We start from the raw sequence: 25,742 nt of genomic DNA on the forward strand, positions 1-25,742 counted from the left end.
ATGTGTTTAATCAAAAGAATGTGTTAATTTGCAAGACCATAAGGCACCCATCAAATCTGAGGGAAACTCATGGACTGACTTTTTAGGTCCTATTGCAGGGATGTTTTTGGGTTATGGTGCCTTGAGGTCTATGGACCCCTTTTTCAGAAAAATATTGTTAAATCAAAATTAAAATGTATAGGATTACAATGGAAAATAATTATATGGAAATTCAGTTATAAAAAATATTTTTAATTGTTCTGTTCATAGTAGCAGATGCTCTAGTAGATACTGCAGTTAGCACAGCTGTAATGGTCATTCACTTAGACACATGGTGTTTTTTTGGTAAGAATATCAGTATATACCTGACTTTCAACATTATTGAGCTTGCTGTTATTCCTAGTTTGAAAATTCCATTTTACATTACAGAGAAAACTGGAAATCTTGCCAGACACTTTTGGGTATGACACAGAGTATGATCCATGAAAGAAAATCAAGAGCTGAAATGACCAGGGACCTTATTCTGAGAGTTCAGGTGCTTCTACTGATTCCAGGTTTCCTTGTTGGTATTCACCATGTACTCATAATTCATAATGTTAACTGAACATCCCAGGTAATTAGAAGACTGGCTTGGTGAGGCATTTTCGCTCCAATTGTCAGTGTTTTTTTCTGAATATTGTGACCTTCCTCATGTTTCAAGGTAATACCAATACTTGAATTTCTACTTCTAGGAATCAAGTCAACAGAAATTTGCTAAGTGTTTACTAAGTACCAGGCACTGTACTAAGTACTAGAGATACACAGAAAGGGAAAAATGGTCCTTGACATTAAGGATCTTATATTCTAATAGAGGAGATAATACAAAAACAACTATTTACATACAAGATATATTATAGGGTAAATCAGAGGATAATAGAAAATGATGGCACCAGTATCGAGGATACTACCAAAAGCTTCTTGCAGCAAGTGAGACTTTAGCTGAGACTTGAAGGAAGGCAGGGAATCTAGGAGGTAAAGAGGAAGATGGAGGGGTATCATAGAGGTAATTGATAAATGCATAACTTAGAAGTGGTTTTATTATGTTTTGACAATCTTAAAAGTTATCTCACATCAGGGTGCAGAGCAGAAATGGAAGGCTACTCAAACAAAGAGGAAGGGGCTGAGTAGACAAAAATTTGGACTGGTCAAAGATGGGAAAAATACAGTCAAACAGCTGGGTACAGAAATATATTTCATTTAACAGGGAAACAGGAGGAAGAGAAGAATGGAAGAGTAGGGGAAAAAGGGGGAAGTGGATTAAGGGAGGGATTAATCCTAAACAAACCAAATTCAAATTATTGAGCTGGATCAAGAAGAGAACAAAAACTGTGATTGGGTTCTGAGTGAGGTGAAGAGAAGGGGGGGTGGGGGAAAAGAAGCAGATTGCACTAAGCCTATAATGATGGTTCTTAAGAAATTTCTTTCACTACCTTCTTTTTTTAAAAAAACAAAGATAGGACAGGAAACAAAGAAAAGAAAAATATAAAACAATATGATAGAGGGAATACGTAATTAATGACCATAACTGTGAATGTGAACAGCATGAATTCACTCATAATACAGAACAGTATAACATAATGGATTAGAAAGTAGAATCCAATAATATTTTAATTATAAGAAACACACTGAAAAATATATACTGACAGAATATGCTTCAACTAAAGGTAAGAAAAGGAAGGAGTATCAATAATGATCATAGGCAAAATAGTATAAAAAATAGATTGAATTAAAAGAGATAAAGAGGGTAACTATGGGGTGATGCCACAGATCAGAGTGTCAGAACATGTAAACCCATGGACAACAAGAAGCCCACCACATTACTGACTGATGCTTAAAGAGATTAACATGTAATTGGGAAATATCTAACAAAATAAGTAAACAATAAATAGGGACAGGACATGATATCAAATTGTAAAAACTAAGGCAATATGTGACCCTTAGGCATCATTATGTGATGGTTTAGTGGCTCCCATTTCCATTTGAATTTTATGCCACTGTCATAGATAATGAATTAACGGCATTTTAAAAACACAAATGCCCAAATGGCACAGAAATCAAGATACTTATAAATCAAAATGATTTTGAGAAAATAAACAGTAAGACTATCATATTGGAGAACTCAAAGTATCCATTTCCAGCCTAGAAAAAACCTAACTATAACTAAAGAAACAAGATGTTTCAAACTTGAATAAGTTTTAGAAAATTTAGTCATAAAACATCTTCTGAAGAGTATTGAATGAAAATGCAAAGGAGTGTGATATTTCTTGGCTGTGCATGACATCTTTTAAAAAATTTAAAAAAATTTTATTATTTTTATTTTTAAGTGAGGCACTTGGGTTAAGATGACTTGCCCAGGGTCACACAGCTAGTAAGTGTTAAGCGTCTAAGGCCGGATTTGAACTCAGGTACTCCTGACTCCAGGGCCAGTGCTCTATCCACTGCCCCACCTAGCTGCCCCCTGTGCATGGCATCTTAACAAATCTGAACATGTATGAATTAGGGCATAGGAGTTTGCAAAAAAATGAAGAAAAGCAAAAAATATTACACATTTTTAACAGAACACAATACCAAGAAAATTATATTCAATAAAGGGTGGCTGAAGAATAAGTGGGTTGCCAAAATTAGAAGGAAAGCAGAAAGCTCAGAAACAATTTTTTATAGCTAGTGTTTCTGATAAAGGCCTCATTTCTAAAATATATAGACTGCCAAAACAAACAAACAAAATATATAGAGAACTAAATCAAAAAATATGTCATTCCCCAATTGAGAAATGGTCAAAGGATATGAACAGACAGTTTTCAGACAAAGAAATTAAAGCTATCTATTGCCATATGAAAAAAAATTCTCTTAATCACTGTTGATTAGGGAAATACAAAGTAAAACAACTCTGAGGTACCACTTCATACCTACTATGACAAAAAAGGGAAACAATAAATATTGGAGAAGCTGTGAAAAAATTGGAACACTAGTGTATTGTTGGTGGAGTTGTGAACTGATCCAACCATTCTGGAGAGCAATTTGGAGCTATGCCCAAAGGGCTATGGGGCTGTGTATACCCTTTGACCCAGTAATACCACTATTAGGTCTGTATCCCAAAGAGATCATAAAAAGGGAAAAGGACCTATATGTACAAAAATATTTATAGCAACTCTCTTTGTGGTGGAAAAGAATTGGAAATTGAGGGGATACCCATCAACTGGGGAATGGCTGAATAAGTTGTGGTATATGAATATAATGGAATATTATTTTGCTATAAGCAGATTGCAAAGAAACCTAGAAAGACTTAAGTGGACTGATGCTGAGTGAAATGAGCAGAACCAGGAGAAAATTGTACACAGTTAACAGCAACACTGTGTGATGATCAACTGTGACAGACTTAGCTCTTCTCAGCAATATAAAGACTGAATAACCAATGAAGATAGAAAGGAAATTATTGGAAAATATTTTGACAAATTATATATCAATGAAATGACATTATGAACTGGATAAAGTCACAGAAATATAAAATAGTTAATGTAACAGAACAAGAAATAGAGGACTTTAATAATGCTATCTCAGAAAAATATAAGCTTATAACAACAAATAAAAACTGAGACCAGAGGGGTTTACAAGGCAATTCTATCAAATATCTAAAAAGCAATTAATTCCCATATTATAAAAGCTGCTATAAAAAAAGGGAAAAGAATGCTACCAAATTCCTCCTATGATACAAATATGGCATGTATGTATACCTAACAAGTAAGACTCAAAACAAAGAATGTTAAAGACCAATGTTCCTAATGAATATTGATGCAGATGAAAAGAAAAGAAAAAATATTGATGCAGAAATTTTAAATAAAACATTATCAAGAAGACAAAAGAAACAAACCACAATAAACTTCAGTGGCTCCCCATCACCTTTGGGATCAAATATAAAGTCCTCTAGTAGGTATTGGAAGGCACATTCATTCATAACTTGGTCTCATTCTAACTTTCCTGTCTTTTTATACCTTACATCCTACCCTGTTCACACTCCATGATCTATTACTAGTCTCTCTGGCTGCTCCCCACACGGCACACTTTTCTCTATACTGGTCATTTTTTTTTTTTTTTTTGGCGGGGGCAATGGGGTTAAGTGAATTGCCCAGGGTCACACAGCTAGTAAGTGTCAAGTGTCTGAGGCCAGATTTGAACTCAGGAACTCCTGAATCCAGGGCCGGTGTTTTATCCACTGTGCCACCTAGCCGTCCCCATATACTGGTCATTTTCACTGGCTGTCTACCTGGACAGCCTGGACTGCTGTCCCTCTTCATCTGCATTTTGGCTTCCTTCAAGTCTCAGCGAAAAACTCTACCTGTGCCAGGAGATTTCCCCATTCCTTTACTTCTATTACTTTCCCCTCTTTGTAATTTCTAATTTATCCAGCGTTTAATCTGTTTGTACATAATTTTATCCATCTCCTCTTTTAGACAGAGAGCTATTTGAGAGCAAGGATGGTCTTTTGCCTTTCTTTGTACCCACAGTACTTAGCACAGTGTCTGACACATAGCAGCTTAATAAATATTTATTAACTGATTATGAACAAGTTAGATTATACCAGGGTTGTTTCAGTATGTAGAAAAAGTTTTGACAAGATACAATACCAACCATTTAAAAAAAAAATGCATAGGACTAGGTAGAGCTTTTGTTAATATGATCGATAGTACCTAGCTAAAATCAAGATGCAGTTTATATATAAAATGGACTTTCCAATAAGCTCAAAAATAAAGCAAAGATGTCTATGACCTTTTCCCCTCCCTGCTTATTCCAGGGAGATTATCTAGTAAAAGGCCTAAAACGGTAAAATGATGGATCCTCAGGACTTTGCCATCATGGGGGTATTCTGGTAAGACCAGGGTTCTCTGGTCTTCTGCCCATAGGGACTAGTTTTCTCTAAAAGATGAAAAAAAGTAGTTCTTGGAGCTCGGTTTGACTCCTGTCTCCTTTAAAACAGCTACCTTGTTATGAAAGGGCATAAAAGTTCCGCCCAAATAGAATCAGGACCTCTCCCATGTGGTAGATATCTGAAGACCACATAAGTCAACATACCCAGCCTTGATGACCAGATGCATTTCCATATGGAGATGAGAGAGTTCACAGTCCAAAAAAGCTAAGTGCTACTGTAGCCTTGTTAAAATCCTTGTTGTGTGAGGGCAAAGTAAAATTATTTTTATAAGCTATTCAATTATTTGAGAGTGCCTTATTTTATTCTAACATTGAACCTAAACTAAAAGAATGCAGGTGTTATTCCTGCATCTAAAACAGATGATAGACTTGTTTATATAGCCCTGGATTCAGGAGGACCTGAGTTCAAATTTGTCCTCAGATACTACTTGACACTTACTAGATGTGTGATCCTGAGCAAGTCACTTAACTCTCATTGCCCGGGGCGGGGGGGGGGGGAAGAAAACCCTAAAAAGCCAACTAAAAAATTAATTGAAACAATTTACAACTTTAGCAAAGGTGTAAGCTATAAAAAAAAAAAAAACAAACAAACCCATATAAACTTTTAGTATATTAACCACAACACTTCACAGGAAGAGAAAGAGAAATTCCACTTAAATTAACTAGACAACATAAAACATTTAAAAGTTAACTCTCAAAAGACACAGACACAGGAACTATATGAACACAATTATAAAACACTCCATGCAAATAAAGACATCTAAATAAATGGAGAAATAATACTTGTTCATGGATTGTTATATTGCTGAGAAGAACTAAGTCTATCACGGTTGATCATCATACAGTGTTGCTGTTAACTGTGTACAATTTTCACGAGCCAACATAATAAAATGACTACTAAATCAATATCTGAATTAATTTACTTAATCAGTGCCATACCAATAAAACTACCAAATAATTACATTATAGAGCTAGAAAAAATAATAGAATTCATCTGGAGAATAAGAGGTCAAGAATATTAGGAGAAGCAATGGAAAAAATGTGGAAGAGTGAGGCCTATAGTGAGCAGAACCAGGAGAATAATTTCCATAGTAACAGCAATATTGTAAAGAAAATAAACTGAAAGGTTTAGTAAGTCTGATCAATATAACAATCTACCACAATTTCAAAGGACTTATGATGAAAAATGCTATCCACTTACTGATGGATTCAGAGTGCAGATTGAAGCATATTTTTTCTCTTTATTTCTTTTTCTCTCCCCAACCCCCCTTCAGACTAGGGCTAATGAAGATATAAGCTTTGCATGACTCCATATGTGGAAGGGGTATTGTATTTCTTGCCTTTTCAATAGAAGAAGGGAGAAACTTAAGAAATAAAAATGAAATATTAAATTTAAAAACAAAAAAGAATTCTCTATTCAATAGAATCTTTGGAAAACTGGAAAGCAAACTAGGTATAAACAGCACCTCACACCATCATTGGAAAAAAACACACACACTCCAAATGCCTATATAACTTAGACATAAAAATTAGAGGATGAAGGAAAACTCTCTCTCTCAGATCCTTGGATAGAGGAAGATTTCATGACCAAAACAGAGAGAGGATCACAGAAAGTAAAATGGATAATTTTGGTTATATAAAATTAAAGCTTTTGCACAAACAAAATTGCTTTAGCTAAAGTGAAAGAGTAGTAGGAGGGGCAATCTTTGAAGCAAGCTTCCCTGATAAAGGACTAATTTTTAATATGTATAAGGGAACTAATTCAAATTCATAAGACTAAGAATCATGCCCCAATTGATAGAATAAGAATTTAAAGGATATAAATGGACAAACTTCAAAGGAAGAAATTCAAAAAGTCATTTAAAATGTTCTAAATTACTAATAATTAGATAAAGACAAAGTGAAACAGCTCTGATATTTCAAGCTCACACTCATCAGATTGACAAAGTTGATGAGAAGGGAAAGTGAGAAATGCTGGAGGAGCTGTGGTGAAAGAGGTACTTTAATAAATTGTTGGTGGAGTTGTGAACTGTCTACCAATTTTGGAAAGAAGTATTTCTTAAATTCATTTTTTTTCAGTTCTAAAGTCTCTCTCTCTTTCTCCCTCTCTCTCTCTCTCTCTCTCTCTCTATCTCTCGCTCTCTCTCTCTCTCTCAATCCTTTACTTGTTGGGAAGGTAATGAAAAAAAATCCATTATCTAGGTCTGAGAGTTGGTAAATTGAAGTCCCCTTCTATCAATATTTCCTTTAAGAATTTGTATGCTATGCCATTGTGCATATGTTCAGTACTGATATTAATTTATTGTCCATCATGCCTTTTAGCAAAATCTAGTTTCCCTCACTATCTCTATTAAATCTCTTTTTGCTTTTGTTTGTCTGAGACCAGGATTGCTATCCCTGCCTCTTTCACTGCTGCTGAAGTGTAATAGATTCTTCTCCAGTCCCTTATTTTAACTCATCTGTTTCTTTGTTTCTTTTTCCTGTAAGCCCATATTGTTGGATTCTGGTTTCTAAAGCATTCTATCTTCTTCCATTTTATGGGTAAGTTCTTCCCATTCATACTCAGTTATGATTGTTAACTGTGTATTTTTCTCCATTGTATTTTTTTTAACTTTTCCTTCTCTTCTCCTCCCCCACCTTTCTTTAAGATTCTGTTTTGCTTCTAATATCTCCCTTAATTTATACTCCTTCTTATTCCTCTCCTTTCCCTTAACCTCTCTCCTATTTCCTTGTTGGGGAAGATCTATTTCTATGCCCAGCTGTATGTGTATATATGTATACTCTTACTTACTTTAACCCATTCAGGTGAGAGTAAAGTTTAAGTATTGCTTGCCGCCCCCACTGCCCACTCTGTGTTGTAGAAAATCCTCTTTGTGCACCCAATTTATTTCAGATAATTCCCCCAATTATTTCTTCCCTCCTCTTTCCCAAGGCATTCCTCTTTCTACCCTTTCTAGTCTTCTGAGATGATCTAAATATAATAAAGTCACACTCAAGCCATCTTAACATCCCTCTATGAGCCTTCATAATCATAAAGTTTTTAAGGATTACATGCATCATCTTTCCATATACAAATGTCAACTTTGACTGTATTTAGTCCCTTATTATTTCTCACTCTTATTTATCTTTTTATGCTTCTCTTGACCCTTGTGATTATAAGTCAAATTATTCTACTCAGCTTTCTCTTTCCAGGAATGCTTGAAGTCCTTTTTTTTTTTCCATTAAAGATCAATTTCCCCCTCTATAGGATTATACTCAGTTTTGCTGGGTAGGCTATCCTTGGTTGTAAGCCTAGATCTTTTCCCTTCTGGAAAATTATCTTCTATTCTTTCTGCTCCTACAGATAGTGACTGATAAATTTTGTGTAATCTTGATTGTGTCTCTTTTGTATTTGAGTTCTTTCTGGTTACTTGCTATATTTTTCCCCCTTGGTCTGGGAGCTCTGGATTTTGACTGTAATTTTACTAGGAGTTTTCATTTTGGGGTCTCTTTCAATAGGTGATCAGTGGATTCTTCAATTTCTGCTTAGCCCTCTGGTTCTTAGTTATTTGGGTAGTTTTCTTTATCATGTCTTGAAATATGACAGCTAGGGTCTTTTTTTTTTGTTCATGGTTTTTAAGTAACTTAATGAATCTTAAATTATCTCTCCTCAACTTGTTTTCCAGGTTATTAATTTTTCCTATAAGATATTTCACATTTTATTCCATTGTTTTAGATTTTTTACCTTGTTTAGCTATTTCTTAATGTCTTATGGAGTCACATGTTTCCATTTGTCCCATTCATTATTAGGGTCTATAGTTTTCTTTCTCTGTTTTTACTCTCATTGGTTTAAGTACCAAAACCATATTTGTGTTATTGAAACAATTTGGTAGGACTCCTTTTCTTTTTTTTACCCTCCCCCCCACCCCCCAAATAGTTTGTCTAGGATTGGAATTAATTGTTTTTAAATGTTTGATAGGATTCACTTGTAAATCCATCTTGTCCTGGGATTTTTTCTTAGGGAGCTCATTGATGTCTTATTCAATTTCTTTTTTCTAAAATAGGGTTACTTAAGTATTCTAGTTCCTCTTCTGTTATTCTGGGAAATTTGTATTTTTGTAAATATTCATCCACTTCATTTTGATAGATTTATTGACATAATTAGGCCAAATAGCTCCTAAGAATTGCTTTAGTTTTCTCTTCATTGATGAGATATTAACCCTTTTCACTTTTGATACTGGAAATTTAATTTTCTTCTTTTTCTAAATGAAATAAACCAATGGTTTATCTATTTTTTGTTTTCACAAACCAGTTCCTATTTTTATTTATTGTTAAATTGCTTATTATATTCAATTTTATTAATCACTCCTTTTATTTTCAATATTCTATTTTTGTTTAATTGGGGATTTAAAATTTGTTCTTTTTTTTACTCTTTTTAGTTGTCTGCCCAGTTCATGATCTGCTCTTTCTCTCTTTATTGATGTAAGCATTTAATAATATAAAATTTCCCTTAAGTACTGCTTTGGTTGCATCCCACACAGTTTGGTGTTTCATTATTATCATTATCTTTAATGAAATTATTGATTGCTTCTGTGATTGGTTCTTTGACCCACTCATTCCTCAGGATTAGGTAATTTAATTTCCAATTAATTTTAAATTTATGCTTCCAAGGTTCTTTATTGAATTTCATTTTATTGCATTATGATCTGAAAAGTGTACATTTAATATTTTTTCTTTTCTGCATTTGTGAGGTTTTTAATGTCCTAATACGTGGTCAGTTTTTGTGAAGATGCTATTTACAACTGAGAAAAAGGTATACTCCTTTGTATTTCCATTCCATTTTCTCCAGAAATCCATCATATCTAACTTTTCTAAAATTTTATTCATATTTCTTATTTATTTTATGGTTACATTTATCTGTTTTTGAGAAGAGCAAATTGAGGTCCCCTGCTAGTATAGTTTTACTATCTCCTATAATTCACTTAACTTTTCCTTAAAGAATGTGTATGCTGGGGGGGTGGCTAGGTGGCACAGTGGATAAAGCACTGGCCTTGGATTCAGGAGGACCTGAGTTTAAATCCAACCTCAGACACTTGACACTAGCTGTGTGACCCTGGGCAAGTCACTTAACCCTCATTGCCCCACAAAAAACCAAACCAAAACAAAAGAATGTGTATGCTGGGGCAGCTAGGTGGCACAGTGGATAAAGCACCAGCCCTGGATTCAGGAGTACCTGAGTTCAAATCTGGTCTCAGACACTTGACACTTACTAGCTGTGTGACCTTGGGCAAGTCACAACCATCACTGCCCCACAAAAACAAACAAACAAAACAAAAAAAAAACCCAAACAATGTGTATGTTATTCCATTTGGTGCACATATTTTTAATACTGACATCACATTTTTACCTATGGTATTTTTAAGCAAAATTTAGTTTCCCTAATTTTCTCTCTTAATTAGGTTTATTTTTGTCCTGCTTTGTCTGAAATCATGATTACTAGCCCTGCTTTTTTAACTTCAGCTGAACTATAATAGATTCTGCTCCAGTCCCAGTTTTTAATTTTTGTGTGTCTTTCCATTCCAAGTGTGTTTCTTATTAAAAAAACAAAAACATTTTGTTGGATTTTGGTTTCTAATTCTTTCTGCTATTCAATTCCATTTTATGGCTGATTCATCCCATTCACATTCACTGTCACAAATACTAACTATGTATTTTCTTCCATCCTATTTTTTCTGTTTATCCTCTTTATCTTTTTACCCTGCCTCTCCTCAAAAATTTGTTTTGCTTCTGACCTCTGCCTCTTTTATTCATTATTTTTATTTATTTATTTAGTGAGGCAATTGGGGTTAAGTGACTTGCCCAGGATCACACAGCTAGTAAGTGTTAAGTGTCTGAGGCTGGATTTGAACTCAGGTACTCCTGAATCCAGGGCCAGTGCTCTATCCACTGTGCCATCTAGCTGCCCCCTGACCTCTGCCTCTTTTAATCTCCCTTCTGCTTATCAGCTCTTCTTCTTAGCCTCTTCCTCTCCTAATTCCCTATTAGGTAAGTTAAATTTCTATACCTAACTCAGTATGTATCTATATTCTTCCCCCTTTGAACCATTTCAGATGAGGATAAAATTTAAGCACTGCTCAATGATCACTTCATGTTCTAATTTTTTTTTAAAATTTTTTAGTGAGGCAATTGGGGTTAAGTGACTTGCCCAGGGTCACACAGCTAGTACGTGTTAAGTGTCTGAGGCCAGATTTGAACTCAGGTACTCCTGATTCCAGGGCTGGTGCTCTATCCACTGCACCACCTAGCTGCCCCCCAATGATCACTTCTATTTCCCCCTCCACTGTGCAAACTTTTCCTTACATGCTTCTTTTATGCAAGACAATTTTACCTATTCTTCCTCTCACTTCTCCTCTTCTCTCAATGCATTCCTCTTTCTTACCCCATTCACTGAGTAATCCATAAAGGATAATTTCTAGTGAAGGAAATCCCTGCAGGGGATTTTTCTGTCCATCAATAGTGGAGGCTAGGATCAGACCTACTTTCCCAGAAGGGGACTCTTTTATCCAGCAATTGAAAAGTCACTTTCAGAATTCAAGATTTAGTTGAGGGAGAAGGAACACACAATCCAGGTAGTCATGAGACACTCAAGAAGGAAAGAAGCTTCAGTGTATAGGACTTCTGGCAACAAAAAAGGGAGCTAGCTATGGATGTTTTGGGAGGTGTGGATATAACCAGCATTGTCTTGGTTCAGTTTCAATGTTGGAATGAAATAAGGCACTAGAAAGTCACTAAGTATTTAATAAAAGAGGTTAACTTTCCCCTAACACTGCAAGAATATTCAATAAGTATATAGTGGCAGGGCAGCTAGGTGGCACAGTGGATAGAGCACCGGTCCTGGAGTCAGGAGTACCTGAGTTCAAATCCGGCCTCAGTCACTTAACACTTACTAGCTGTGTGACCCTGGGCAAGTCACTTAACCCCAATTGCCTCACTTAAAAAAAAAAAGTATATAGTGGCACTTAGCTTCTCTGAACACAGTCCCTCCCTGACACCGATCTCCATCTGGAAGTGTTTGGTCAATAAGTCATCAGGTAATGGAGACCCTCTCATGGTCTAATGACTAGTTTCTTAAACTATTGGTCATGACCCCATATAGGGTTCTATAACTGAATGTGGGGGTTGTGAAAAATTTGGCCACAGTAAAAGGTTATGTGTGCCTATTTTTTATAACTGGGGTCATGTAAAAATTTCTGAGGAGAAAAGGAGTAGTGAGTAGTAAAGGTTTAAGAATCCCTGGTCCAAGGTACTCACCAAGTCCAAGAGGCCCAGACTGGAGGTATCTGGGACTTTTTGTGCCCAAGAGCAGGAAGCTACAACAGGGGAAGCTAGGGCCAAGGGAAGTTCTGTCAGGATCCAGTAGAAAGGGCTAGTGATAGAAATAAAGGCCCGAGCCATAGAGAGTAAACCTTGAGATCTTGAGTCTCACTCAGGAGAAATGCCCAGGAGAGAGTCCTATGAAGATTCCCCAGGAGAAAAAAGCTTTGGGGGCATAATAATACCAGAGGAGTGAGTAGCCCAAGTATCTTATTATCATAATACTCTAACTTTGCACCCAACCTTCCCAGAAAGAGTATATATGTATATGCATATGTATAGACAAAGTACCCCGTATTTTTTTTTTTTTTGCTGGGCAATGGGGGTTAAGTGACTTGCCCAGGGTCACACAGCTAGTAAGTCAAGTGTCTGAGGCTGGATTTGAACTCAGGTACTCCTGAATCCAAGGCTGGTGCTTTATCCACTGCACCACCTAGCCGCCCCCAGTACCCCATATTTTGAAAGAATAGTTTTTAGGTACTATTTCTGCTCTACGATCTTAATAAAGATCTTCACATCTCCAGGAAGACTGTTAAGGGGAAGTTCTTTATTGATGGTTTTGAGCTACAATAGTATGAGTAGCCATAGTGTTCCCTAGTATCTGAGGTAATAGTCATCTTGGAGGAGACCCAAACTGCAAGTTCAAGTTTATATGCAAGTTAATATATAGCATCCAGAAGGGGTACTACATAAGCAAAACAAGAAACTAGCATGACTGAAAGTGGTGCAGAAATACACAACTAGTGTTATATGAGTAAAGTACTGTTATAGGATTTGGACCCTATACTCTAACCATGCCACTTGACCAGTGGTTCCCAGACTGTGAATCATAAGCAGTGGTGGGAAATTAAAAGAAATTGCATGAAAAAAACCTACATTCTGTTAAGGGCTAATATTCTAGCTAGTCTGTCTAAAATATCTAATGAGTAGTCTCCAATAAATTATAAGCTTTAGCAAGAGTTAGGCTTTTAAGCATTAATTAAGGAGAATAAGAATTTGGTAAAGAGAGAGAGAAAGGCCTACATTCATCTATCTATTAAAGGGAAAGCACATTTCTAGCTCCCTTCTCCACCGGCGTCTCCAGGACAAGAGAGAGAGACAGAGGGCCAGTCTCTTCCTTCTTCCTCCCACTAGCCAACTGTCACTTCCTGATGCCAAAGAAAAGACTCCTGGTCTTGCTCTCAAAGACCTTCACTTCATGGGCAGAACTCTTCTACAGTAAGTCTCCAGCAGGTGGCGTCATTCCAATCATTCCAATATGAATCCATAAATGAGTAAACATATTATCTATAGATTAAATAATGTTTCATATAAGCATGTATTATATTTTCAAATGTATGTAGATATTATTATGATTAATTAAATTCATTTTCAAACATTACTGAATTCATAGGGGGTTTGGGGGGTATTATTTATTCTTTAGTCAGCGTAACTAGGTGGCATAGTGGATAGAGCACTGGGCCTGGAGTCAGGAAGACCTGAGTTAAAATCTAGCCTCAGACATTTACTAGCTGTGTGAACCTGGGCAAGTCACTTAACCCTGTTAACCTCAGTTTCCTCATTTGTAAAATAAGCTAGAGAAGGAAATGGCAAACCGCTCCAGTATCTTTCCCAATTAAACTTCACAGAGTCAGACATGACTGAAACAACTGGACAACAAGAAGAACAAATTTCTCGATCAACAGACACCAATATTAAAACTACTACTTCCTGGTGTTTTCAAAATTTTTTTACTTTTAAAAAAATTGACATTTGAAAAGTTTGAATACTATTAAACTAGACCAAAATCATCTAGAACTTACCATTGATCTCTTGTGAATGAAGTGATAAGCCGGATTCCAGTAGGGAGTGGAGCCATTTACCACAAAGCTAATTGAAGACTTTAGGTCACAAAGCAGAATGGTTTACAAAATGATGTCTATTTCTTGATGCAAATTATTTCTCCTAATGTGGGGGTTGAAAAGTTTCTGTAAAAAATGTCCTGCTGAGTTCTTTCTGATATCTTGTTTCCCTTGTTCTCTCAGGTGATGGTTCTGCACTCTAAAAGGAGAATAAAAGGTTATGAAAAAATCAAGCATTTTAACAGTAGTGTCTTTTGCTGTTGTTGGATGTAACATATCTTGTTACTATTTCCCACCTAATTGACTCCTTGTGCTCCCCCAAATATCCCAATTCAATTCTACTTCCAAAACATCAGAAATGCCAGATAGTAATCCACCATGAATCCTAGAATTTTAGAGTTGTAAAGGATCCTTTTAGATTGAACCCACTCTCTAAATATTTTTTATTGTGCCCATATCTCTCTATAAGCCAGTGTCAGAATCTGAGAATAAACTTGATTTAGATGTTTTTAAAAACTATACAATCTTATTTAACTAAGATTAAAACCAGATGATTTTTTTGTTCTTTTTTCATATTTAGTATTTTATTTCCCCCCAATTACATGTAAAAATAATTTTCAACATTCATTTTAAAAATTGAGTTCCAAATTCTTTCCCTCCCTTTCCACCCACTTCAATGAGAAGGAAAGTAATTTGAAATACATTATACATGTATAGTCATGCAAAGCATATTTCAATATTAGTCATATTGTAAAAGAAGACCTGGACCAAAATAAAATCCCAAGAAAAATAAAGTTTAAAAAGTATGCTTCAATTTGTATTCAGACTCCATCAATTATTTCTCTAGGGATGGATAGCATTTTTCAACAACTTCAGAGTTGTCTTAGATCATTGTATTTCTGAGAATAGCTGTCATTTATAGTCATCACCTTACATTTTTTGTTGTTGTTTGTTCTTCATTCTTGAAGAGGACCATGACATCAGGATGATGTCATGTCTTTCACTGAATTGGATTTTAGTGAGGAAGAGCTGTGCAAGGTCACAACCTTACTCTCCACTTCAGAGCCATCTGGGTCCACTGTAAAGAGATGTATCAGGATGACTAGAGATGGCCCTGGATGTTTAAGGCAATAGGGGTTAAGTGATTTGTCCAGGGTCACACAGCTACTAAGTGTCTGAGGTGAGATTTGAACTCAGTTCCTCCTGACTCCAGGTCAATGCTCTATCCACTGAGCCACCTAACCGCTCCCATCTTACAATATTGCTATTACTGGGTACAATGTTCACCTGGTTCTACCCTTTTCACTTTGTATCTGTTCATGTATGTCTTTCCACATTTTTCTGAGAACATCTTGATCATTATTTCTTATTGCACAGTATTCCATCACATCATATACCACAAATTTTTTAGCCATTCCCCGATTGATGAGCATCCTCTCAATTTTCAATTCTTTGCCACCTGAAAACACCTGTGATAAATATATGGGCATATTTCTAAACTGTGAATCAGTTCACAACTCCACCAGTGCATTAGTATTTAAATTTTCTCACATTTTCCTATATTTGTAATGTTCCTTTTCTGTCCTATTAACCAATCTAATAGGTGTGAGATAGCTCCTCTGAATTGTTTTAATTTAATTTTTCCAGTCAATAGTGATTTAGAGTACTGTTTCAAAGGGCTATAGATAGCTTTGATTACCTCATCTGAAAACAGACTGTTCATATTTTTTCATCATTTGACAATTGGGGAATGGTTCCTTTTTATATATAAATTTGACCCATTTCTCTACATATTTGAGATGTAGCCTTTATTAGAGAAATTTGCTTTATTTTTTCCCACAGTTATGATTATTAACTGTATTTTCCTCCAACCTAACTTCCTCCCTGTTTATTCTTTTCTCACTCTCTCCTTTTACCCTGTCCCTTCTCAAGTGTTTTGCTTCTGACTACTGCCTCCCCCAATTCACTCTCTCTTCTATGAGTACCCCTCCCTTCTCTTATTTCTTTCCCCTCCTACTTTCCTCTAGAGTAAGATTGATTTCTATTCCCAATTGAGTGTTTTCCCCCCTTTTTGAGCCATTTCTGATCAGAGTAAGATTCAAGCATCCCCTGGCACCTCCCTCATCTTCCCTTCCACTGTAAAACAGTTTCTTGACTCTATGTGAGATAATTTACACAATTCTACTTCTCCCTTTCCGTTTCTCCCAGTGCATTCTCTTTCTCACCCCTTAATTTTATATTTTTTAGATATTATCCCATCATATTCAACTCACACCTCTGCCTTCTGTCTGCATATACTCCTTCAAACTACCCTAATAATGAGAAAGATCTTATGAGTTACAAGTATCTTTTCATGTAGGAATGTAAACAGCTTAACCTTATTAAGTCCTTTATGATTTCCCTTTCCTGTTTACCTTTTTATGCTTCTCTTGAATCTTGTATTTGGAAGTCAGGGGCAGCTAGGTGGAACAGTGGATAAAGCACTGGCCCTGAAGTCGGGAGGACCTGAGTTCAAATACCACCTCAGACACTTACTAGCTGTGTGACTCTGTGTGAATGTCCATTTTTCCTCCTGAAAGATTATAATTAGTTCTGCTGGGTAGGTGATACTTGGTTGTAACCCTGGTTCCTTTGCCTTCTAGAATATCATATTCTGAGCCTTGTTTCTTTTTGGCTACTTGCAATATTTTTTTTATTCCTTGACCTGAAAGCTCTGGAATTTTGCTATGATATTCCTGGGAGTTTTCATTTTGAGATCTCTTTCAGGAGGTGATTAGCAAATTCTTTCAATTTCGATTTTACACTCTGGTTCTAGGATATCAGGACAGTTTTACTTGATAACTTTTTTTGGGGGGGGCAGGGCAATGAGGGTTAAGTGACTTGCCCAGGGTCACACAGCTAGTAAGTGTTAAGTGTTTGAGGCCAGATTTGAACTCAGGTCCTCCTGAATCCAGGGCCAACGCTTTATCCACTGTGCCACCTAGCTGCCCCTGATAACTTCTTGAAATATGATGTCTAGGCTCTTTTTTTGATCATAGCTTTTAGAGAGTCTAATAATTTTAAAATTATTTCTCCTGGATTTATTTTATAGGCCAGTTGTTTTTCTAATAACATTTCACATTGTCTTCTATTTTTTCATTCTTTTGGTTTTGATTATTTCTTGATGTTTCATTGAGTCATTAGCTTCTACTTGTTGATTTCTCATTTTTAAGGAATTATTTTCTTTAGGGAATTTCTTCGCTCTTTTTCTATTTGGCCAATTCTGCTTTTCAATATCTTCTCATCACTGAATTATTTTTTATCTCTTTTATCAAGCTGTGAACTCTTTTTTCATGATTTTCTTGTATCATTCTCATTTTTCTTCCCAATTTTCCCTCTACCTCTCTTGATTTTTATAATCCTTTTTGAGTTCCTTCATGGTCTGAGACAAATTAACATTTTTCTTTGAGGATTTGGATGTAGGAGTTTTGACTTTCCTGTCTTCTCAGTATGTGTTTTGATCTTCCTTGTCACCATATTAACTTTCCATAGTCAGATTTTTTTCTGTTGTTTGCTCATTTCCCCAGCCTATTTCTTGACTTTTAACTCTTTGCTAAAGTAGGGCTCTACTGCCAGAGTGGAAGGTACACTGTCCCAAGCTTTGGTGGTTTTGTGCAGCTGTTTTCAGAAATACTAGAGACCTATAAGTTTTTTTCAGAGATTCTAGGGACTTAAAAGTTTTCAGTTCTTCAAAGGTGGTATGATCTAAGGAGAGGTGTGTTTACTATTTTCCTGACCTGTGCACTGTTCTGTGAGAGATCAATAAGCACTCTTTTCTGTCCTGGAATTGTGACAAGGGTTCCTGCTCCACTGTGGATGAAAGCTCTGCTGTGCTAGTGCTCCTCCTTGTCATGGGACTGAAACCCAGAATTGCAACCAAGATCTGAGTATAAGCAAAGCAACAGAGTATTGCCACCAGTGTCAGCTGTAATATCCTTCTGGCCAGTTGTTTGATCCCCTTACCATCTGTGGGCTGAGAGCTCCAGTAGTAGCTGCTGCTGCTGCTAATTCATTCATTCCCAAGACCCTTTCCTAGTTTTCAGGGGCCGGGTCTGTGTAGTGCTCCATTCTCACCCTGGTGCAGCCAACCTTTCCAGTTGAGTTCTAAATTACATTGGGCTGGAAAATTGTTTTACCCCATCCTTTTGTGGGTTCTACCACTCCAAAATTTGTTTTAAGGAATTATTTAAAGGTCTTTTGAGGGGTTTTGGGGAGAGCTTAGGTAAGTCCCTGCTTTTTCTTCACCATATTGGTCCTGCCCAACCAGATGATTCTAAAAATGGTGATTACTACAGCAAAATTTATATATATATATATATATATATAAAATGCCCCTTAGACTTATAGTTTGACAAACTAAAACTAAAAATGTCAAGATCACTCTAGTTTTACTGAAAGTTGCACAAGAAATGCCACTAGAGGGGGGCAGCTAGGTGGCACAGTGGATAGAGCACTGGCCTTGGATTCAGGAGGACCTGAGTTCAAATATGGCCTCAGACAGACACTTACTAGCAGTGTGACCCTGGGCAAGTCACTTAATCCCCGTTGCCCCCAAAGAAAGAAAGAAAGAAAGAAAGAAAGAAATGCCACTAGGGAAAATAAATTGAAATTTAGCATAAGGGTTACTTCCCTAAGACATACTTGAAAGCTAGGCCTCTAGTAGGAGGGTGCAGCCTCAGGATCTAGATATAACTCTGAATCTGAACACCTAACACTATACAAAGCCCACCTAACAATTATCCAGTAGACAAATTATCTCTTAGCAGAGACATTTAATAAGATAGCAAAAAAAAAAATAATAAAATACAGTAACTTAAAAAATCTTCCTCAAATGCATAGCATTCCTGGGTAGAGTGAGTTCAAATTTGGATTACAGTGGTAGGGAGCACACATGTAAAATTCACATGCAGTAAAGAAAACTCACAACTCACAACTATAGGGCCTGGAAGTCCTTTCTCTCTCTGTAATTTTCAGTCAGCTGCTGCTAGTTGTAATGAATGTAATGCTGCTTTCCCAGGGCCCATTTCTGATTGTCTCTCTTCTCTACTGTCAGGGGTCCTATTCCTCAAAGCTACTTCCTTCCTTGGGTCATCCTATTTGTGTCAATCTGAAGTGTGTATCTCAGCTCCTTTCTGCATTCAGTATCTCAGACTAGTTCAGCAGCTCCTTTCAAAGTTACAGAGCTGATGCAGATGTCTCTTCCATAGGAACTCTCCCTTTCATGTTGTCTTATTCAGAATGTGTTATATTTCTGTAAATATTAATTTTGTTTGTTGTTGGTTTTGCTGTAATAAATTTTGGCAAAATAATTTTTAATAATTTTCTTTATTTCTTCTCTTTTTGTCTTCACTATTTTTTTTTGTCTTTTTGTCTTAAAATACCATTTTTGATACTGGAAATTTTCCTCTTTCTAAAATCAGATTTTTGAGTCATTTTCACTTGTGTCCAACTCTTCATGTCTCCATTTTTGGGTTTTCTTGGTAAAGATACTGGAGTGGTTTTCCATTTCCTTTTCCAGCTTTTTTTATAGGTGAAGATACTGAGGCAAACAGAATTAAGTGATTTGCCAAGGGTCATACAGCTAATAAGTGTATAAGGCCAGATTTGAAGTCAGGTCTTCCTGACTTCAGGCCCAACACTAGTCACTGAACTACCTAGCTACATGAAAATCAGATTAACTCACACTTTATTAGTTTAAAAAAAACCACACAAGTTCTTCATTTTAATAATCAATTCTTTCTATTTTAATTTTCTTTCAATTTTCCTTTTTTGGTATTTAGTTGACATCTTTGATTTTTTGCTTTTCTAGTTTTATTTTTTAAGTTGCAGACCTGACTTACTGATTTTTTCCTTTCACTCTTTTTGTTAGAGATATAAAATTTCTCCTAATGATAGCTTTGGCTCCATATAAAAGTTTTTGATAGGTTGTTTCATTGTTGTCATTTTCTATGCTGGAATTATCTAATATTTCATTGATTTGTTCTTTGACTCACCAATTCTTTGGAATTAAATTTAGCCTCCATTTAAGTTTGAATCCTTTCTTATATGACCATTTATTGATTATAATTTTCATTGAGTAATGGTGTTAAATGATGTGTTTAATATTTCTGCTTTTCCTGCATTTGTTTATGAGTTGTGACCTAATATGTAGTCAATATTTGCAAAAATACCATGAATAACTGAGAAATGGATATGTATATCTCTTTCTATTCCCATTTAATAGTTGCCAAATATCTATCATACCTAACTTTGGTAGAATTCTATTTAGGGGCTTAATTTTTTATTTTAAACATTTTTTTTGGTGAGGCAATTGGTGTTAAGTGACTTGCCCACAAGCTAGTAAGTGTCAAGTGTCTGAGGCTGGACTTGAACCCAGGTCCTCCTGAATCTAGAGGCAGTGCTCTATTCACTGTGCCACCTAGCTGCCCCTAAATTTCTTTATTTTAAAAAATATTTTTGTTAGATTTTCTCCCTAGGTTTGAAAGTGATAGTATGTAGAAGTCCTCAACTATCAGTTTCACGGATAACTTTTCCTTTAATACTTAGGTGTTATGCATGTATGTATGCATGTAGATTTTATTTCATTGTTTTTGGTACCTTTAACTATAATGCAGTGTCCCTTTTTCTTTCTTTTTAATCATTTCTGTTTTTATGGTTGTTTTATCTGAGATCATGATTTCTACCCTGATTTTTAAAGTTCTCTTGAAGCATAAGAAATTCTTCTCCAGACTTTTATTTTGACTCTGAATGAATCTTTTTCAAGTGTTTCTTTTAAACAATATATTATTAGTTTCTGCATCCTAATCAATTTTCCTATTCTTTCCCATTTATTGATGTATTCATTCTATTCACATTAAGGATTATCATTCACTAATTATGTATCCCCCCATATTATCTTCTCCTTTTTTCCTCTCTTTGCATCATGTTTCCCTCTTTACAAAGAAGACAGTTAAGAAAGAGAAGTATGAGCTATGCCAATAATATATAATGAGAACAATCAGCTTCCAATCTAGTGCCTTGCCTCTTTTCTCCTTGCTCAGATTGCAATTTCTTGATTTCTCCCCTCCCCCAATTCCCCTGTCATGAGTCACATTCCAAAATTGGCATTTGTTTTGCTTGTAATTATTCCCACCATGATACAGATCTCCTTCTTAAACTCTCTCTGCCCTCTCTTTGTCCCGGGCAGTTTCCTCATTAAGTTGAACCTATTCCTACACCAAACTCTTTCTCTGTGTAAATGTATGTCTGTTCAAGCCTTCCTATGCATAAGAAAGATAAAAGTAAGGTTTACCTAGTGTTTGTACCCCCAACTCTTCTTCCATGGTTACATGCTATAATGTGCCTACATATGAGAAAGCGTAAGCTTATCCATTTTCACTCCATTTTGACCTGGTACATTCCTTTTTCTCTTTCCCTTTTCTTTCTTATAATCAAAATAGAACAAATCCAGGGTCATGTCTCCTGCTTATCTTATTTAACTCACTGCTTGATCACTGAAGACACTGACGTTCTGAAGTAATACTTGATTCCTTTCAATATAAGAATAAATGATTTTTATCATCACATAGTCCTTTCCATCTGTTCAACTGTATTTATCTTTCTAGATTTTCCTTGATTTGTGTTTGACTTCCAAAGTCTCTACTTAGCTCTGGTCTTTTCATCAGGAATGCTGGAAACTTCTCTCTTCAATTTGTAGCATACCCACCACGTCTACTTTCACTGATTCCCACTCTTACTGGTGTTCCAGGTCCTCAAAGAGGAGTTAAAGTACTAGGGGTACCTCTGAAAGGATATTTTCCTAGTGCTATTATTCACAAGATCCCATCTAGTGTACTCATCATTCATCACCAGTCAGCCAGACTTGGCTTTTAGAAAGGGCTGTTTACTGCAATAGCAGAGTAAGAATAATTTGTACAAAATTCCCCCAAAACCCTCACCCTCAAATCTGGGACACTATCTCCCATAAATACATATTAAGATCATGGGAAATCAGATTCATACTTAGTGAACATATGCGGAAAGGAGTAACTCACAGCTCTTGGTTAAGTGGGATTCCTTTTCCTTCCTTCCTAGAGTCTTCATGAAGTTTACCCAAGGTGGATGCAACTTTCTGCTGAGCCCCAAGAGCTAGGGTTTTTATAAAACCCAGAAGTTGTAATTCTTTCTGTCCCAAAGAGTTTAACACTCTCAATGTATCTACTCTGTCATCTCTAAACTCATAGCTGGATGCCTTATTACCAGTCTAGTCTTTTCAATGACATGATTAATGGGCAGGTGGATCAGGAAAAGAAGCGGGATATTCCTTCTGAGATCCCTCCCTATCCCCTTTCCTTCACTTCAGTTATAAGCACAAGGCTCTAGCTCCTTAAAACATTTCCATAGCTTAACTCTCAAAACAGTTGCTGGAGTTCTGCTTCTGGAACTACCTTATCTGAGATCCAGGGTTGTGAATAGTTGTCTTTAACAATGCCAATACATTTTGATATTTGATTTTATCTGGTGATTTGAAGTACTTCACTTCTTGCAACTTGATTTGCTAGATTGTTTGTTCCTAGTTTGGCTTTAACTGGTTAGCTGATATAAAAGAGGTATTTGACAATTTTTCAAACACAGTTTACACATTTGATTCACCATTGATTTTGGACCTCAATCAAAGAAACTTTCTTACTTGGTAAAGGTATCAGGCATAAAGAATTGTGTTATACTAATTGGGGTTGATAAGATTGTACTGAGGTGTTGCAGGACACATTATCCTTGGTTGTAAACCTTTATATTTCACCTTTTGGAATAGAGTATTATAAAATTTCCTCTTGTTTGTAGAGGGAGCTAACAAGTTTTATGTAATCCTGACCATGCTTTCTTAGTACTTGAACTCTTTCTTTGGCTGCCTGCAGTATTTTTTCTTTGACTTAGAATCTCTGGGCTTTGTGGGATTCTTAGTGCTTTTCAATTCAAGATTTCTTTCCAAGAGATAATCAATGGATCCTTTTTATTTTCAATTTCTCTTGGGTTCTAATTTATGATTTCTTGATAATATTGTATGTAGACTTAAAAAAATTCCTCTTGTTATGGAATTCAATGATTCTTGGATTATCTCTCTTGACCTTTTCCACCATCAGGTTTTGTTGTTGTTGTTGTTTGTTTGTTACCTTACATTTTCTTTATTTTTTCAATCTCTTAATTTTATTAAAAGCTTTTCCCTTGCCACATGATGTTATATTTGGTCTACTCTAATTTTTAGAGAGTATACTATTTGGGTAAAGTGTACCATCTGTTCTAAGATATTACTTTTCCGCCACAGCTTTCTTTCTATTTATAATTGCTTGCTTAATTTTTCCCTAGGTATTGTTGTGGTGCTTGTGGCCAAAAGATTCCCCCAACCCCAGTCTTAGCTTGTAGTTGTTGATGAATTATTATCTTCTTCCAGATTTTCTTCTTGCTCTACTCTCAATTTATGATATTTTTCATAATGTTTGATATCTTCTAGTTATTCATCTCTATAAGACTCGGTAATTGATTTGGGACTTAGTGCCAGGCACAGGTCTGCTCCCTTTCTCATTCTTGATTTAGGTAGTCAATTCTTGTTTGGTCCTGACCTCACTTTCCTGGGTCCCTACTACTGGTTTCCATTTCCCTTGGTGTGTCTGTGCTCAGAGTGGTGACAAATGGCCTTTGTCTTTTTAGTCTTCCTGGATCAGAGTGCTAGATGGATTTTTGTGCCCCAACTCAAGGCTTCTTAACTTGGGCATTTTGTTCTCCTGATCTTCCTGTGGCTTCCTTGAATAGGAGTCTGGGTGTGTTTTTTTTAATGTTCAATTACCAATGTCAGTCTTCCCAGACAATCCGTTTTATTTTATTTAAATAATATTTTATTCTCCTCCCCTGACTCTTACATGTAAAAACACATTTTAACATTTGGGTTTTTTAAAGTTTTGAGTTCTAAATTCTATCCTTTCCTCTCTCGACTCCCCCTCCCTGATATGGTAAGCAATCTGATATAAGGTTATACATGTCCAATCATGTAAAACATATTTCCATATTATTTTGTGGAAGAAAAAAAAAGAAGGAAGGAAAGTGAAAATGGTATGCTTTAGTCTATATTCAGATGCCATCAGTTCTTTTTCTGGGCACAGATAGCATTTTTCATCATGAGTCACTTGCAATTGCCTTAGATCATTGAACTGCTGAAAATAACTAGGGTCATTCACAATTTTTTATCATATAATATTGCTGTTACTATGTACAATGTTCTCCTGGTTCTGCTCACTTCACTCTCAATCAGTTCCTGTAAGTCTTTCCAGGCCTTTCTGAAATCATCCTGCTTATCATTTCTTATAGCAAAGTAGTATTCCATTACATTCATATACCACAACTTGTTCAGCCATTCCCCAATTGATGGGCATCCCCTCAGTTTTCAATTCTTGGCCATCTAGGTAGTCTTCTATCTCCCTTTTGGCCATATTTATCATGGGGCTAAGTGGTCATCTATCTTCCACAAAGCTTCCCTGGTCAGGATACTAGGTATCTTCTGAGACTTTCCCATTTGGAATATTGCATCTCCTATCTCTTCTGAGCTTCCCCAGTCAAGGTGCTGCTTCTTCAGTCTGTCTTCCCTAGGGTTTCCTGGATGATCTCTTTACTCTGCAGGGCTTTTATGGTCAGGGCTCTGCCTTAATGTCCCTATTCATTATGCTTCCATAAGTTTCAAGATGTTTACCATTTATCCTCCTGGATTTTTTGGAAGGGCTTTTCTACCAGCATCCACAGATCCAGGATATGCTTTTTTAATTCAGTACTGGGATAGACAAAGGATTTGTTGATATTGCCTTTTGGATTTCATGGTCACGAAATATGATGAAGTAAAAAATGAACAAATTGGGCTCTTGTGTCACCTACCATATCACTAGGCTTGATTACCCCATACAAGTGTGAGAGGTAGCAGAACCTAAGCTTAGCACTATGTACCAAATCAAGTTCTTTTTAGAAATTTTCTGGGGTTATGTCTTAGAAAACAGTCAAATTTTAAGGTGCCATAAAACCTGTGAGATATATATTTCTTTCTATTCCCTTTTAGTAATTATCAGTGATCTTTTCTAAAATTCTATTTTGGTTGTTAACTACTTTTATATTTACTTTCATGTTAGAAGTATCTAGGTCTGAAAGAGACCATATTGAAGTTCTCAACTATTATAGTTCTGTCATGTACATTTCTCTGTGGTCTACATTTCAAGCCCAATAAATTCTGCTCTAGACCATCATTTTAATTTTTTAATCTTTATGTTTAAAGTATGTTTCTTATAAGAACATATTTTTGGATTCAGCTTCTTAATCCATTCTATTATTGTTTTCCATTCTGGGGAGAGTTCATCCGATTCACTTTCATATTGTTCTTAATTGACTATTGACTATTTTGTTCTATCATATCCTCTAGATAATGTTCCTCTCTTTGCTTCATGTACTTCCTCTTTACTAAGAAAAGCATAGGGTGTGTAGAATAAGATTTAGGAGATGAGAATAAGGGAAGGACTTAATAAGGAATAGAAGGGTAATGGGAGAGGATAAAGTAAT

The 25,742-nt window shown here is 35.9% G+C and overlaps 1 protein-coding gene across 2 annotated transcripts in view; it reads right to left on the reverse strand.

The window, feature by feature from the left end:
• The window catches only part of SLC37A1 (solute carrier family 37 member 1), a 179,218-nt gene that overhangs the window by 119,662 nt on the left and 33,814 nt on the right, over nucleotides 1–25,742 (reverse strand). For both annotated transcript variants that reach the window (XM_043995792.1, XM_043995791.1), the window contains exon 2: nucleotides 14,097–14,334. In XM_043995792.1, the coding sequence (XP_043851727.1) occupies nucleotides 14,097–14,152 (56 nt within the window). In that variant the 5' untranslated portion in view covers nucleotides 14,153–14,334. The remainder of the gene's footprint in view (nucleotides 1–14,096; nucleotides 14,335–25,742) is intronic.

This window comes from Dromiciops gliroides, chromosome 3 (genome assembly GCF_019393635.1).
Source record: "Dromiciops gliroides isolate mDroGli1 chromosome 3, mDroGli1.pri, whole genome shotgun sequence".
In the NCBI taxonomy this organism is placed as follows: Eukaryota; Metazoa; Chordata; class Mammalia; order Microbiotheria; family Microbiotheriidae; genus Dromiciops; species Dromiciops gliroides.